Consider the following 15,731-nt stretch of genomic DNA (forward strand, 5'->3'; position numbering starts at 1 on the left):
CATCACTCTCCAAAGCTATCCAGTGGTGATTTTGATTGATTGATTAATTCATGTCTCCAAAGCTATCCAGTGGTGATACTGATTGATTGATTAATCGATTAATCAGTCTCCAGAGCTACCCAGTGGTGATTTTGATTGATTGATTGATCCATCAGTCTCCAAAGCTATCCAGTGGTGATTTTGATTGATTGATTGATCCATCACTCTCCAAAGCTATCCAGTGGTGATACTGATTGATTGATTGATCCATCACTCTCCAAAGCTATCCAGTGGTGATTTTGATTGATTGATTGATCCATCACTCTCCAAAGCTATCCACTGGTGATTTTGATTGATTGATTGATCCATCACTCTCCAAAGCTATCCACTGGTGATACTGATTAATTCATCACTCTCCAAAGCTATCCAGTGGTGATTTTGATTGATTGATTAATTCATGTCTCCAAAGCTATCCAGTGGTGATACTGATTGATTGATTAATCAGTCTCCAAAGCTATCCACAGCCAATGAGATGCGATGGTGAAGACTGAACCCAGAAGTGTTCTCTCTGCTGTAGTCTCCACACAAGATGTTGAGGAGGGGGGGATGGAGTTAATTCTCAGGTGCAGCCCTGTGAGACCCCACCTGGAGCACTGTGCCAGCTCTGGGGCCCCCAGCATAGGAAGGAGATGAAACTGCTGGGGTGGGTCCAGGGGAGGCCATGAGGATGATGAGAGAGGGCTGGGAGCCTGCCCTGTGGGGACAGGCTGGGAGAGCTGGGGCTGCCGAGGCTGGAGAAGAGAAGGCTCCAGGCAGACCTCAGAGCTGCACTTCAGTACCTGCAGGGGGCTACAGGAAGGCAGGGGAGGGACTTTTCACACTTGCAGAGCTGCCACAGAGCTGTGCAGGAAGCTAGAACCCCAGAGATGATTTCTTGTTTTGGAAATGGGGAAGCATTCCTTGTGGAGAGTTCCAAACCCCAGCACAGGATGCAGAGCTGTGAGAGGTGAGGAGAGTCAGTGGTTTCCTTTCAGAAAGCAAACAAGAGGAGGTCTGAGCCAGTGAAGTCTCTGTGCCCCTGGAGGCCCATTCCCAGCCAGCTCTCTGCAGGCTGTCACCACTGTACCAGCCTGAGGCTGTGATCCCCAGGGTGAGCCACACAGGCACACAGTCTGCCTCCTGCTCTGGGCTGAGTTCTCCTGGCTGGAGGTGATGACTTCATGAAGTGTTTAAACTGCCCTTGAGAGCCAGCTGAGCTGAGATTGCCACTGCCTCGCTGCTGGGCTGCCACCAAATCCTCCAAGCGATGATCCAAGGCCTGATAGGGATGTGTTTGAAACCAGTGGTGTGCCTGGTGTCCAGGTTCAGTGAGTCAGGGCCTGGCAGAGGTGAGCTGGCGTTGCTGGAGGCTGCTGTCACCACCAGCCACAAGCCCTTCCCTGCTCCTGAACCTGGCAGTACAGAGGCTCTGCCTCCTGCCCTGCCTGCCTCAGTGCTCAGCAGCCAGGCCTTTGCTCTTGCTCTTTCCCTCCCTGGTTTGTGTTGAAAGTCACATGTGTTGGGGACACTGACCCTTCAGCATGGGCCCTGGTCCTCTGCTAGTGCCATAAAGAGCTGAGCACAGAGTGCCAGCTGGGGAGGGACCCCAAGGACCATCTGCTCCAACCTTGCCAGGTGCTGGTGGAGTGGGAACCACCCTTTATGTCCTGGTCCATGGATCTCCCTGAGCCTCCTCTCTCCAGGCTCTCTCAGCCTTCTGGTGATAGGATGAGAGGGGATGGGTTGGAGCTGGAAGAGAGGAGATTTAGACTGGAGATTGGGAAGCAGTTGGATGTTAGGAACAAGTTCTTTGGCATGAGGGTGCTGAGACTCTGCAACAGGTCACCCAGGGAGGCTGGGGCTGCCCCCTCCCTGGAGGGGTTGAAGGCCAGGCTGGATGAGGCCCTGAGCAGCCTGGGCTGGGGGTTGGAGCTGGCTGATCTGGGAGGTCCCTTCCAGCCTGAGCCATTCAGGGGCAGTGGCTGTGTGGTTTCCCCAGGTGGCTGCGGTGAGCAGCCTGGGGCTGATGCTGTCTCTCCTTGCAGGGACGTCTCGCTGCTCCTTGCCTCTGTAAGTGCTGCCTTTGTGCTCCCTTCGTGCTGGAAGGAGTCCTGGTGGCTGCCCTGGGGACTGCTGCTGCTGGGCTACGCTGCCTGCCGGCTGTGGGGCACATGGAGCACGGCCCAGCTGCAGAGGTCGCTGCGCAGGTCCTGTGCCCGGCTGGAGGAGACGGCGGCCGGCAGCCGCGCCTTCACCAACCTGGTGAGGAGGGCGCTGCGGCTCATCCAGGAGACCGAGGTCATCTCCAGAGGATTCACCCTGTGAGTCTGTGCTCCACCCTGCTCCTGCTCGGGGCCAGCCAGGGCAGTGGCCTCCCAGGCTGCCTCCCAACGAGGCAGAGAGGCTGCAGCTGGGAACTCGCTGCCACCCCCCTGAGTCCCACAGCAGAGCTGAGGCTCCCTCCCCCCTAGACCTTTGGGACCTCCTTCTCTGCTGGCAGTCAGTCACTTGAAGACATGGGTTTGGTACCAGTTGGTTTGGGGAGTCAGAGCAGCACTGTTGGCTTGAGGACTTCCTGTGTCTCATGTACAAATCTGTGTAAACCAAGTGGAGTGCTCAGGTCCCAGGAGACAGGGTGGCTTGGGAGCCATTCTGCTTGTATGCAGCAAGTGACAGTCATGAGAGCACAGCAGTGGACAGAGGCCACCAGAGGCCATTTCCCACCCCCAAGCTCACTCTTCTCTTCTTGCCTGCAGTTGGTGAGTGTTTAGACTCTGCAGTCACTGACTGCTGCCTTTGCCTCTGGGCCAGTTAGGGGATGTCAGTTAAGGGCTCCTCACCTCTCTCAGCCTTTGGCTAATCTGTGGTGAGTTGCTGTGGGAAAGACCACCAGGACATGTCCAGTGGGTGCCAGCCAGCCTGCTTCTGTGCTTTGCTCTTACAGCTCTGGGTGAGCATGTGCCAGTCTGACTGCAGGTGAAGGGAGGTGGGGAAGGCCAGCAGCTCAGCTCCAGCTGACTTCTTTCTAAACACACTAACAGACCAAGCAGCTGTGTCCCTGCCAGCCCCTGCTGCTCCCAGGCACATGCTCTCCCATGAACCTTGAAGCCACTTGGAGTTCATTTCCTAGCCTGAGCTGCCTCGGGTTTGCTTCCCTGGAGCAGTGCTTCCTTCTGCCTTTGGAATGCAGCAGCATGTCCTCAGCCTGCCCAGCTCTGTGCTGGGGGTTGGATTTTGCTGCAGAAGCACCCAGGGAGGCTGGAGGCAGCCTTATCTTTGCAGACAGGCTCTGAAGAGTTGTTGCTGTCAGGGCTTGTCCAAATTCCAGCTGGGGCCAAACAGTTGGAGTGCTTCCTAGGCCTACCCAAAGGAACTCCTGGTCAGTGCCTGCATCCCTGCATGTCTCAGATAAGGGATGGACAAAGCCCAGCCTGGACTGAAGCTGATGCCTGCTCTGCCAGCCTCTGCACTGAAAGCTCTGGCAAGCTGTTCAAAGGCTCTGCAGTGTGGCTGGAGAGGGAGCAGCCTGGCAGTGCCAGCGTGCCCCTGGCAGTGCCAGTGTGCCCCTGGCAGCAGCTGCCCAGAGCTCTGCAGGCTTTGCTTTGCTGTAGCCTGGAGGATCTTCCCACTCATGGGGTCATGCAGTTGGTGGTGGTTGGAAGGCAGCTCTGGAGAGCCCCCAGGCTAACACAGGGTCACCTGCATCAGGTTGCACAGGGATGTGTCCAGGAGACTGCACAAGCTCCCTGGGCAGCCTGCTCCAGTGCCCTGCCAGCCTCACCCTGTCCCTGCAGGCCCTTGCACACAGTCCCTCTGCAGCCTTCCTGGAGCTCCTTTCAGGTACTGCAAGGCTGCTGTTAGGTCTCTCTGGAGCCTTCTCTCTCCAGGCTGCACAACCCCAGGTCCTTCAGCTGCCCCTCAGGAGGCCTCTTCCCCAGCCCCTTCCCCAGCTCTGTTGCCTCTCTCTGCACTTAGCCTCTCTTCCCTTCCTGCTCTTTGTGGCTGAGAGCCAAAGCTGCAGCACTCTGTGAGCCCAATTAAAATGCAGGGAAGATCAATGGCCATTAGGAAGTTAGGGCCAGGGCATGCCTGGCACACAGACCTGTTTGCCACTTGTGCTAGTGGGAGATTCCTGGAATAAGGAAGGGTTTGACAAGAAGCCTGAAGCCTCTCTGCCCAGAGGCAGAGCAAATGGCTTGGCTGGGCACTGGCAGCACATGCTGGGGCTTTGTTGTGTGGAGGAGCTGGGGGTGCTCACAGCACTGGAGCACAACCCAGGCCTCTTTGCTCTGCTTCATGGCAGAGGAGTTTTGTTCCTTCCCTTTGGCCCTGCCCACTGAGCTGCAGCTTATCCACAAACCCTTCCAGCTCTGACCTCCAGGAGCTAGGGAAAGGGCAGAGGCTGGCATGCAGAACATTCCCTGCTGTGCTCTCCCTAGGGAAACCTATGGCAGGACTGGCAGTGGAAATTCATTTCAGAAATGGATCAGCACACTTGGGGTTGATTTTACTAGGTCTTTAAAGTCCTTGATGAGAGGTTGTTAAAGCAGTATAGGATCCTAGAATCCCAGAGTGGCTCAGGCTGGAAGGGACCTCAGAGCTCAGCTCCAACCTCCCTCCATGCCCAGGGACAGCTCTCAGCCAGGCTCAGCTGCTCAGGGCCTCATCCAGCCTGGCCCTCAACACCCCCAGGCAGGAGGCAGCCACAGCCTCCCTGGGCAGCCTGGGCCAGAGGCTCAGCAGCCTCCTGCTGAGCAACTTCTGCCTCAGCTCCACTCTGACCCTGCTCTGCCTCAGCTTGGAGCATCTCTGTGGCCTCCTCTGGGCTCTCTCCAGCAGCTCTGTGTCCTTCCCCTGCTGAGGACCCCAGAGCTGGAGGCAGGGCTGGAGGTGAGGTCTGAGCAGAGCCCAGGGGCAGGATCCCCTCTGCTGCCCTGCTGCCCACCCTGCTCTGGCTGCAGCCCAGCACACAGCTGCCTGAGGGCTGCAGGAGGCACTGCTGGCTCCTGGGGAGCTGCTCAGCACCCAGCACCCCCAAGGCTCTTTCTCCAGGGCTGCTCCCAACCCACTCTGCACCCAGCCTGGACTGGTGCCTGGGGTTGTCCCAGCCCAGCTGCAGGCCCTTGCACATCACTCACAGTCTCATGTGGGACACAGATATTTCCATGTGCTCTCTCAGCTGACATCTTCAACAAGCTGCAGCCTTTGGCATCAGGCCCCTGGTGCTCATCACATTAAACATCCTGACTTGGGTCCAGCCTTGCTCTCTGGGTGGGCTGCTTTGCTTCTGGTATTTGGCAGTGAAGGCCATAAGCTGTTTCCCCTCCCAGTCACTGCACAGCCTGGCCCAGCTAAGCACAGGCAGCAGGAGAGACATCAGGCTCAGGTCTGCTGCCTTACTCAGCTCATCGCTCAGAGGGGCTGCAGGAGGTTACCAGGCCTGCAGCCCTCCTCCCTCCTGCCCTTCCCCTCTGAACAGGGAATCACCTCCCTGGAGGTGTTCAAGGCCCATTTGGGAGGACCTTCAGCAACCTGGTCTGGTGGAAGACATCCCTAAGGGCTAAGGGGGGCAGGAGCTGGGTTCAGAGACTTGTAGGATGGGTTGGGTTGGAAGGGACATTGGGGCTCATCCGGTTCCAACCCCCCGAGCCAGGGGCAAGGGAGGCCTGGGTTGGAGGTCAGGAAAGGCCCTGGGCATGGAGGTCTTCTCCCCCCAAGCAATTCTGTGGTGTTGGAAAGGCTTGTAGAGCACAACTGGCCCTGGCTTGGGTGGGAGCAGCAGCAGGCTGCTGAGCCCCCTGCCCGCTGCCCTGAGGGGCTGCCTGTGCCCCGCCGGGGCTGTGCCCTGGGCGGTGCCGAGGGCGCCAGAAGTGCTGTGCTGTTGTGTGCAAACACTGTAGGACATCTGCACAGTTGTATCACATTTTACTTTTCAAGTTTGCTTGACAGGGTCAGTGCTGCTTGCCCCTTCAGCAGGGCTGGCCAGCACCCCAGCCCGCAGCTGCCGGGCCTGCGCAGGGCTGTGTACCGGGCGCTCGCCGCCAACCTCCGCGCCGCCAGGCTGGCCACGCTCTACATGCTGAAAGCATATCCTTTCTCTCTGCCCCCAGCCCTGCTCCTGCCCCTCACCCAGACCCCACCCCACCCAGGGCACCCTGTCCCACCCCCTGCAGGCGGCAGGCACAGCTCCAGCTGCAGCAGGCTGCCCCGGGACGCAGCCAGGCTGAGCTTGGATGGCTGCAGGGCTGGAGCCTCAGCCACCTCCCTGGGCAGCCTGTGCCAGTGTCTCCCCAGCCTCCCTGTGCAGAGCTTCCCCCTGATGTCCAGCCTCACTCTGCCCTGCTGCAGTGTGAGCGGAGCAGTGAGAGCTCCCAGGGCACTGGCACCACCCCATGCCTGCTCTGTGGCACAGGCTGCTCTGAAGCTGCCCGGGGGCCTCCTCTCTCCTCTGCTGCCTCCAGGACTTCTGGTCCAGGCTTGGCTTGGACTGCCTCTGGGAATCTTAGCATGTTCCTCCCTTGGAAGTGCTGGGGGCATTTGCAGGAGGCACTTGTCCTTGCTCAGGTGTGGTGATGTGTGTTTAGGGGGGGTGTGGGTTTGCCAGTGGCTCAGGCCCCTTCCTCCCAAGAGCCTCTGAAGCTTCAGCTCCGAGCGAGGGTGCGAAGCCTCCAGCCGAGCTGGCTCGGGTGCGTTGGGGTGGGATGGGATCTTTGTGCTCTGACACAGCTTGCCAGCAAGGAGCCAGTCAGCAGGGGGCGCCCTGCCCTGCTGTGCGTTCCGTGCCAGAGCTGCGCTGTTAGCCGCCTTGACTGCAGCTGCACCTACCCTCTGAACTCGGAGAGCGACAATGTGAGCAGCTACATCTGTGTGGTGCCCTTCAAGGAGCTGGGCCTGGGGCTGAGTGAAGAGCAGGTGTCTGAGGAGGAGGCACACAACCTGACCGATGGCTTCAGCCTGCCTGCACTCAAGGTGAGCACTCCCAGGGGACACAGGCAGCCCCACGAGCTCCTGCTGGGAATCCCTCACCTCTCAGGAAGCCCTGGGCTGGCACTGCCTGCCCTGTAGGAACATTTGTTCCACTGACCTGCAGGTTTTCAAGCCTTGTTAGCAGAGTTTCCAGGACCTGAGGTACAGAAGGGATCTGTTCACCACTGATGCCAGAGGGGTGCCAGGCATGGGGGTGGCAGGAGGCTCACTGCTCTCCAGGAGCCCATCCCTGTCAGGCCTGGGCACAGGAGAAGCCTTGAAGGAAACAGGATCCTTACTCCCATCTCCTTTCACTTTAGTTTGGGCCTTTTTCTACCTGCTGCTGAGTATTTCTGCTCCCCTCTGCCTGTGTTTGCCAGGCAGGAGTCTGTGCACTCCAGCGTGGGGAGAGCCAGTGAGGCCACAAAGGTGATCCAAGGGCTGGAGCAGCTCTGCCCTGAGCACAGGCTGAGGGAGCTGGGGCTGTGCAGCCTGCAGAGGAGAAGGCTCCAGGGGCACCTCAGAGCTGCTGCCAGCACCTGAAGGGATCCTGCAGGAAGGCTGCAGAGAGACTTTTGCTGAGGGGGTCTGGAGCCAGGCCCAGGGGGAATGGTTTGGAGCTGAGGCAGAGCAGGGTCAGAGTGGAGCTGAGGCAGAAGTTGTTCAGTAGGAGGCTGCTGAGCCTCTGGCACAGGCTGCCCAGGGAGGCTGTGGCTGCCTCCTGCCTGGGGGTGTTGACAGCCAGGCTGGATGAGGCCCTGAGCAGCTGAGTGTAGCTGAGAGGTGTCCCTGGGCATGGAGGGGAGGTTGGAGGAGCTGAGCTCTGAGCTCCCTCCCAGCCTGAGCCACTCTGGGACCTTTGAAGAGCACTGAAGTGCAGAGTGGCAGCCATGCAGTGGCCTTGTACCAGCTTTGGAGCCCAGATGCTGGGTTTGCCATCTGCAGGAGTCAGTGCTTGCAGCTGGAAGGAAGAGCTGCTTTCAGTGCAGGCCTTCTGCTTCTCAGGGGTCCTCTGCTGAGCCTCTTCCCTTTCAGCATTTTTTATGGCAATTCCATTCTTCTGTGTTCTGTGGAGCTGCCTCCTGTTGGACTTCATTCACTTAATTCCCAGCCCTTGATGTCTTTTGTTCTGCTACTAAATGTTCCCAGGAACAGTGGCTGCCAAGTTTTGCTGTAAACAAGAGGCTGCATCAGATGCAAGCTTCTGGAGTGGTTCCTCACTGCAACTGTGCAAGCAGGCAGAGCTAAGCCAAGCTTGCCAGCCAAGTCAGAGGCACAGAATGGCAGGGGCTGGAGAGGACCTCCAGAGGGCATTGTGTGCAGCCCCCCTGCCAGGGCAGGGCACACAGAGCAGGGCACACAGAGCACAGCCAGGTGGGGATGGGAAGGCTCCAGAGCAGGAGGCTCCACAACCTCTCAGGGCAGCCTGCTCCAGGGCTCAGCACCCTCACAGGGACAAAGGTTTCCCTCCTCTTCCCCTGGCACCTCCTCTGCTCCAGCTTGCAGTCTGTTTTCACCTGCAATTTGCAGTGACTGCTGAGGTGTTCTTTAGTCCAACTCTTGGGCTGCCTTCTGGGTGCAGCTCAGGTCACAGCTGCTGCACTTCAGCTGCTGTGAACTCAGGCACTGGTGCAGGCTGGGGGGTGCTTGAACCAAGCTCCATTGACATAAATCAGTCCCAAGCAGATTCCTGCCTTGATGCTTGGATAACACTGGGACATGTTTATAGAGCCATGGAATTGTTTGGGTTGGAAAAGTCCTCTGAGCTCCAGTCCAACATCAGCCCAACCCCACCGTGGCCCCTGGTGCCATGGCCATCCATTTCTTGAACCCCTCCAGCCATGGGGACTCCACCCCCTCCCTGGGCAGCCTCTGCCAGTCCCTGACCACTCCTGCACCAAAGACATTTTCCCTCCTCTCCAACCTCAGCCTCCCCTGCACACTCCAGGCCATTGCCTCTCCTTCTGTCACCTGAGGCTGGGGAGCAGAGCCCAGCCCCAGCTGACTGCAGCCTGCTTGCAGGGAGTCCCAGGGGGCAGTGGGGTCTCCCCTCAGCCTTGCCTGTGTTGCAGGCCTGGGCTGCTGTGCAGTGCTCCTCAGGCTGAGTCTCAGCTGGGCAGCTCTTCCTCTGCACTGAAGTGCAGCTGGATGCAGCCATTCCTTCCCATTTGGTGAGAAGGATGACTTTCATCCAGCCCCAGGTGGAGGCCACAGGGCAGATGCTGTCTGTGTCCTTCTGCTGCCTTGTCCCTGAACTAAACCACTTTGAAGAGGGAAAATGTTGGCTTAGTTCAAAGAGTGCTGGGGGAGGCAGTGGGGTGGTTTGGGTGAGGGTAAGTGTCAGCTCCTCAGGACATGGACACAGCAGGCTCTTGGCAGGCCTGGGCACACCTGGCATCTCCTTCCCTCTCACCATTTTGCCTTTGCTCAGGTAGGTTTTGGATTATTACTGCTCTGAATTCCTGGAGTCCCCCACCCCGTGTGCTGCTGTCTCACCTCTTGGCCTGTGCCTGCTGGAAGGTTTTGCTCTTCTGGTGTGCTGCTTAGAGCATGAGCTGCTTGACCTCCTGACCTGGGCAGCACAGCTTCAGGGACACCTGCCTGGCTGCTGCCCATTGGGTTTGCCTCTTCCCTCAGCATCCTGACAAGTCACAGCCCTGCATGTGTGCCCCAGGTGGCTTCCACATCACTCAGTGTCCCTTCTGCTCACGACCATCTCCTGGCAGTGGAGTTATTGGTGTGTCCTTTGGACTGTTTGGTCATTTGCATCCCAGTGTTCTGGATGTGCCCTGGGGCTGCAGCAGGCCACATCCAGCTGAAGGCACTGCAGCTTTTATTGGACTGCTCTGGATGTTTTGCTCTTGGTTGTTTGCACCCTGGGGAGCAACCCCTGCTGCTTGTCTGCAGTAGCCCAAAGATGGAAACCTCTTGTTCCAAGCGCTGCAGGTCCAGGACCTCAGCACCAGTGCATTGTGAGCTCTGCTCTGCAGCTGTAGGAGGTGGGGAAAGGCATGAGGAGTGTCCCTCACTCTGGGTTACAGCCTGCACCTACAGGCCCCTTTTGATGGGGGTCATTGCTGCAGGGAGAAGTGTCACAGCTGCCCCTTGCATTGCAGAGGAGGAGGAGTCCCCATCTGCCTTGGTGTCCTGAGCCAGTCCTTGCCCCTGCAGCTGGGAAGCAGTTCCCTCCCTTGCAGGCTCCCAGGCCATTGCAGTGGAGCTTTCCCTTGCTCCCAGCTGCACTGGCTGCTCCTCTTGAACCGGGGCTGACATTCCCAAGCAGAGAGCCAGAGCCTTCCTTGGGGTGGAAAAGACCTCCAAGATCATCGAGTCCAACCACTGGCCCAGTGCCAGCATGGCCAGGCTGGATGAGGCCCTGAGCCGCTGAGTCCAGCTGAGAGGTGTCCCTGGGCATGGCAGGAGGCTGGAGATCAGCTCTGAGCTCCCTGCCAGCCTGGGCCGTGCTGTGATTCAGGTTTTCCTGCTGCTGCCCAAGGAATGCTTTCCCAGGCTGTAGCAGCAGACTCCCTCTGGAGCCCGGCCCCACTGCCCTGTGCCCAGAGCTGACTCTGCCCTGTGCCCGGAGCCCAGCCCGGCCCCGCTGCCCTGTGCCCAGAGAGGAGCCCAGCCCGGCCCTGCTGCCCTGTGCCCGGAGCTGACTCTGCCCTGTGCCCAGAGCTGACTCTGCCCTGTGCCCAGAGAGGAGCCCAGCCCGGCCCCGCTGCCCTGTGCCCGGAGCCGACCCTGCCCTGTGCCCGGAGCCGACCCTGCCCTGTGCCCTGTGCCCGGCGCCGACCCTGCCCTGTGCCCCGCGCCGACCCTGCCCTGTGCCCGGCGCCGACCCTGCCCTGTGCCCGGAGCCGACCCTGCCCTGCTGCCCTGTGCCCGGAGCTGACCCTGCCCTGCTGCCCTGTGCCCCGCGCCGACCCTGCCCTGTGCCCTGTGCCCGGCGCCGACCCTGCCCTGTCTTGCAGGTGCTCTTCCAGCTGTGGGTGGGCCAGAGCTCGGAGTTCTTCCGGCGGCTGGCGCTGCTCCTCTCGCCGTCCAACGCCTGCCCCCAGCCGCTGCTGTGCGCCGCCCGCCTGCCTCACCACATCCTCTCCGACGTGACCCAAGGGCTCCCTCACACGCAGGCTGCCTGCCTGGAGGAGCTGCGGAGGAGCTACGAGTTCTGTCGCTACCTCCAGACGCAGCCCCCGGCGGGCGGCGAGCGGCCGGCGCGGCCCCAGCGCTGCGGGCAGCTGGGCAGCCTGCAGACCGCGCTGCGCAGCCTGCAGCTCCACCTCAAGGCGCTGCTCAACGAGTGAGTGAGTCCCCCCCGGCCCCCGGGGCAGCCTGCGGGAGGGGGCTTCGGCCGCGGGTTCTGCGGGCTGAGAGCCGCGGGCGGCGCCGTCACGGACCCACGGAGCGCTGGGGGGCACCGACACAGCGCCCGGTGCCGGGGCAGGGCACGCAGCAACGCATCCGGGTGGCCTTGGGAAGCCTCCAGAGAGGGAGACTCCGCAGCCTCCCTGGGCAGCCTCTCCCTGAAGGGGAAGATCAGAGGATGTGAAAGGGAATGGCTGAAGGGAAGGTGAGGTCAGGTCTGTGTTGTGAGTTCTTGCTGTGATCTCTTCATCACTCAGGGTAATCATCCTTGAGGATGAGCTTGAAAAGCTTGCCAGCACTAAGGAGGCAGCTGAGCTGACAACAGAAGCCCACCAGGCTCTGGAGCAGAAACTGAAGTTTATCCAGCCCCACATGCAGGCAAGCAACAGCTGCTGGGAAGAAGCCATTTCTCAGGTGGAAAGGATGAGTGGAAGGAACCCCAGGCAAAAAGGTAACAATGTGGGGCTGAACCTGGCAGTGATGGGAGGCCCTGCAAGGGGCAAAGACAGCATCCACCCCAGGCAGCCCAGCCCTGGCTGAAGAGGGTCTCTCAGCCACCCACTTTGACCAGTCTCTGTACATAGGTCAGAGTTTGTTCTTTGTGGTGATCCTGAGGCTCTGGTTCCAGCAAAGAGAGAGTCACCTTGCTAACTCTGCCCCAGCCCTGTGGGCTCAGGCTGTTCATCTCCAGGTGGGGCCAGGAGAGGCTTTCTGCCTTTGCCTGGTGGCTCTGGTGTGAAGGACTTGGGTGAATGTCCTTGAGAGCTGAATTTGTGTCTTGCATTGGAGGTGGAGAGCTGATTGACACTGCACTGGCACTGCCACAGGGCTGTCTTGGCCATGGCATTGCCTGGAGCACTTCATGTCCTTTGCCTTCTCCCTGGGAGTGAGCTTGGGAGACACACTGAGCACCTTACCCCAGCCTGAGGGCCCTGTGCTGCCCATGCTGCTGCTGGGCATCACCACTGCCTTGCATCCTCACAGAGGGTGGGAAAGGACCTCTCAGACCATGGAGTCCAGCTGTAACCCTGGAAGTGAGCTGAGGCTCTCCTGACATGGAGCTGAACCTGCCCTTCCTAACTGTTCTTCCTGCCAGGGGCTTTGGTACTGCCCAAGCAAGGCACAGTTGGGCAGCTGGAACATGCTGGTGATGGACCTGGGGCTGGGGCTGCCAGCAAGCTCCCTGCTGAAATGCAGATGTGCAGGGAGCTAAGCTCTGCAGGACACAGGCTGGGATGTGCAGCAGGTGGATGGATGCTGCTGTGGGCCCACAGCTGGGCAAGCTGCCCTTGCTCATCCTAACTCCAGCACAGAGAGGACTGGTGCAGAAATTGGCTATGAAAGAAATCCTCTGCCCTGAGCACAGGCTGAGGGAGCTGGGGCTGTGCAGCCTGCAGAGGAGAAGGCTCCAGGGGCACCTCAGAGCTGCTGCCAGCACCTGAAGGGATCCTGCAGGAAGGCTGCAGAGAGACTTTTGCTGAGGGGGTCTGGAGCCAGGCCCAGGGGGAATGGTTTGGAGCTGAGGCAGAGCAGGGTCAGAGTGGAGCTGAGGCAGAAGTTGTTCAGCAGGAGGCTGCTGAGCCTCTGGCCCAGGCTGCCCAGGGAGGCTGTGGCTGCCTCCTGCCTGGGGGTGTTGAGGGCCAGGCTGGATGAGGCCCTGAGCAGCTGAGTGTAGCTGAGAGCTGTCCCTGGGCACGGAGGGGAGGCTGGAGGGGCTGAGCTCTGAGCTCCCTTCCAACCTGAGCCATTCCATGAGCTTCTGTGCAGGTCCAGGCATGAGCTCACCACATTAGTGTCTGCTGTGCCTGGCAGTCTGCTCTGCCAGCCTCCCTCTCAGTCAGCAGTGCCCTGCCTGTGCCAGCCTGCTGTGGTGCTGATGTCCCCTCAGGCAGCAGTCCCTGGCCTCTGGACTGCACACCAGAGTGTTTGTGGCTGCTGGAGCTTTGGTTCTGCTGTGTGCAGCACTCTGCCAGCAGGCCCTGGGACCTGCTGCAGCTCAGGACTCTCCTGCTGGCAGCTGTGGAGGGGAGGCATTGCATGGGGAATGGGGGGCACAGAGATCCTTCCCTTCACTGCTGCCCAGTGGCTTTGCTGGGGGGGAGCTGGAGCTCAGCCTCCCTTTGGCAGCAGTTGCACTGAAGTGCATCACAGGAGCTGCTTTTAAATGAATGCTACTCATGGAGAACTGTTTTTGTCTGACTGTATTTGACTTCCCTGAGGTCATTCCAAGCAGTCCTGCTCCTGGGAGTTGACCTTGTCAAGCTCATCCACTCTAATTCTTCTGCTGCCTTTCTCTAGAGCTGCCCTGCCAGCCATGCTCATGTGAATTACTTCACTCCAGTAGCTCCTTTTGCCCTGTGCCTCCTGGAAGCTCTTGGGAAGAGGACCCCTGCAGCCAGGCTGAGCTCTCTTTTGCCTTGATGCAAACCCCAATGAGTCCTGTGGCAAGAGCTGTGGTCAGGATGCTCTGGTAGCAGGCATGGTGTCCAAGCTGCCCAGCACTTGCTGCAGCAGAGCATGGAACAGACTGATGGAGGCAGAAGGCTTGGAGGAGCTCTCCCAGATCACCCAGGCCAACCTTCTAGCCAGCACCCCCATGGCCACTCTACCCTGGCCCCAGCTGCCATGGCCACAGGTTTCCTGAGCCCCTCCAGGGCTGGGGACTCCACCACCTCCCTGGGCAGCCTCTGCCAGGCCCTGACCACTCCTGCAGCCAAGAAATTCTTCCTGATCTCCACCCTGGCCCTGCCCTGGTGCAGCTTGAGGCCAGTTCCTCTTATCCTGGTGTTAGTTTCTAGGGAGCAGAGCCCAAGCCCCAGCTGGCTCCAGCCTCCTCTCAAGGAGCTGCAGAGAGCCATGAGGTCTCCTCTCAGCCTCCTCTTCTCCAGGCTGACCAATCCCAGCCCATCCAGGCTGCCCTCATCAGCCCTGCTGGTCAGTGCAGCTCACCAGCTGCAGCAGCAGGGCAGAGGGGGTAGCATTTGCAGTGTCTGATGAGCAGTGCTGAGGAGGGAGCTGCTGCTGGTTGCTTAGCCTCAGTGGTGAGAGGGAAGCTGTGTGGCTCTGGTAGACATCTTTAGCAGGCTCTGATAGTTGTGCTGGGTGTCTCCTGTGGTGCTTCTTCAGGCCCCATGTCTCCAGGGGGAAGCTTTGCCAGTGCTGTTTGCTGGAGGTGCCTGGGCCCTGCCCGAGTCAGAAACATCCAAGCTTCCCTCATCTCTTCCTCTTCTTTGTTTAATGCCTTCTCTTCTCTCCCCCCAAAGGCAAACCTGAGGTTCCCTGTGCCAGCCTCCAGCACACTGCAGTCCCTTTAAGCCAGCCTGCCATATACATAGAAAACAGAGACCCAGTCCCTGAGGAGCAGGTAAAAGAAGCACTGCTTCAAATGCAAGCTGGGGCTTGTGTGCTGCACCCAGGCCTTGTGTGCTGCACCCAGGCCTTGTGTGCACAGTCACAGAAGGGTAGGGGTTGGAAGGGACCTCTGGGGAGCATCCAGCCCAACCCCCTGCCAGGGCAGGGCAGGGCACACAGCAACACAGCCAGGTGGGTCTGGAAAGTCTGCAGAGGAGGAGACTCCACAGCCTCTCTGGGCAGCCTGCTCCAGCAGCCTCACCCCCAGGAGGTGTCTCCTGGTGCTGGTCACCCTCATGTGTGAAAGGAGACCTTAGGTGGCTGCAGGAAGGTTAACTTCCAGTGAGTGGCCTTGCTCCAGCATTAGTCAGACACTGAGAGCAGTGTCAGTCCCTCTGGCTCTGCTCAGGCTGGGCCCCATCCTGTTATGTGCTGGGCTGCTGAGGTCACCTGGCTGTGCTTCGGGTTGCAGGGCAGGACCTGCACTGACTGTGAGGGTCAACATCTTCCTTCTCTCTTGGTTTCTGTCTTCAGGAGCTGGAAGCCTATGTGGATTATTCTGACTCAGAGAATGAGCACAGGAGGGAAGATTTCTACTGCTTCTCCCAGGAAGAGAGAGAGAAGCAGGAACGAGAGAGGCAGGAGTCCAAGAGGGTGTTGCAAGAGCTCAAATCTGTGCTGGGCTTCAAGGCTTCAGAGGTAGAAAGGCAGAAGTGGAAGCAGCTGCTCTTCAGTGACCATGGTAAGCATGGCTCCTGAGGAAGGAACTCCCCTCTGAGAAGGGGCTGGGCCCTGGTTCCCCCAGCTGCTGGCTGTGGCAGCACTGGGCCAGGGCTTTGCTGTAGCAGAGTCCTTGGCAGAGGTCTGCTGCTCCATCTCCTTGTACTGCCTGTTGAAAACACCTCGGGGAAATGGGAGCTGGGCTCCAGAGAGGGTCTGGAGCTGAATGATTTAACACACAGCACACAGAACTGTCAGGCCCTCAGCCCCTCAAACTGAGCTGACTGCCATGGCTTTCCCTAGGCAGG

The 15,731-nt window shown here is 59.4% G+C and overlaps 1 protein-coding gene across 2 annotated transcripts in view; it reads left to right on the forward strand.

Moving 5' to 3' along the window:
• VEZT (vezatin, adherens junctions transmembrane protein) overlaps positions 1-15,731 on the forward strand; it is a 40,152-nt gene that overhangs the window by 16,917 nt on the left and 7,504 nt on the right. The window contains exons 5-11 of one of the 2 annotated variants that reach the window (XM_068142857.1): positions 2,064-2,339; positions 5,956-6,105; positions 6,840-6,987; positions 10,959-11,287; positions 11,610-11,803; positions 14,616-14,716; positions 15,238-15,445. In XM_068142857.1, coding sequence (XP_067998958.1) covers positions 2,064-2,339; positions 5,956-6,105; positions 6,840-6,987; positions 10,959-11,287; positions 11,610-11,803; positions 14,616-14,716; positions 15,238-15,445 — 1,406 coding nt within the window. The remainder of the gene's footprint in view (positions 1-2,063; positions 2,340-5,955; positions 6,106-6,839; positions 6,988-10,958; positions 11,288-11,609; positions 11,804-14,615; positions 14,717-15,237; positions 15,446-15,731) is intronic. The other variant, XM_068142859.1, reaches the window with a different exon arrangement.

This window comes from Melanerpes formicivorus, unplaced genomic scaffold (genome assembly GCF_026170545.1).
Source record: "Melanerpes formicivorus ecotype bairdi unplaced genomic scaffold, bMelFor1.0.p_v2 SCAF_8, whole genome shotgun sequence".
Classification (NCBI taxonomy): Eukaryota; Metazoa; Chordata; class Aves; order Piciformes; family Picidae; genus Melanerpes; species Melanerpes formicivorus.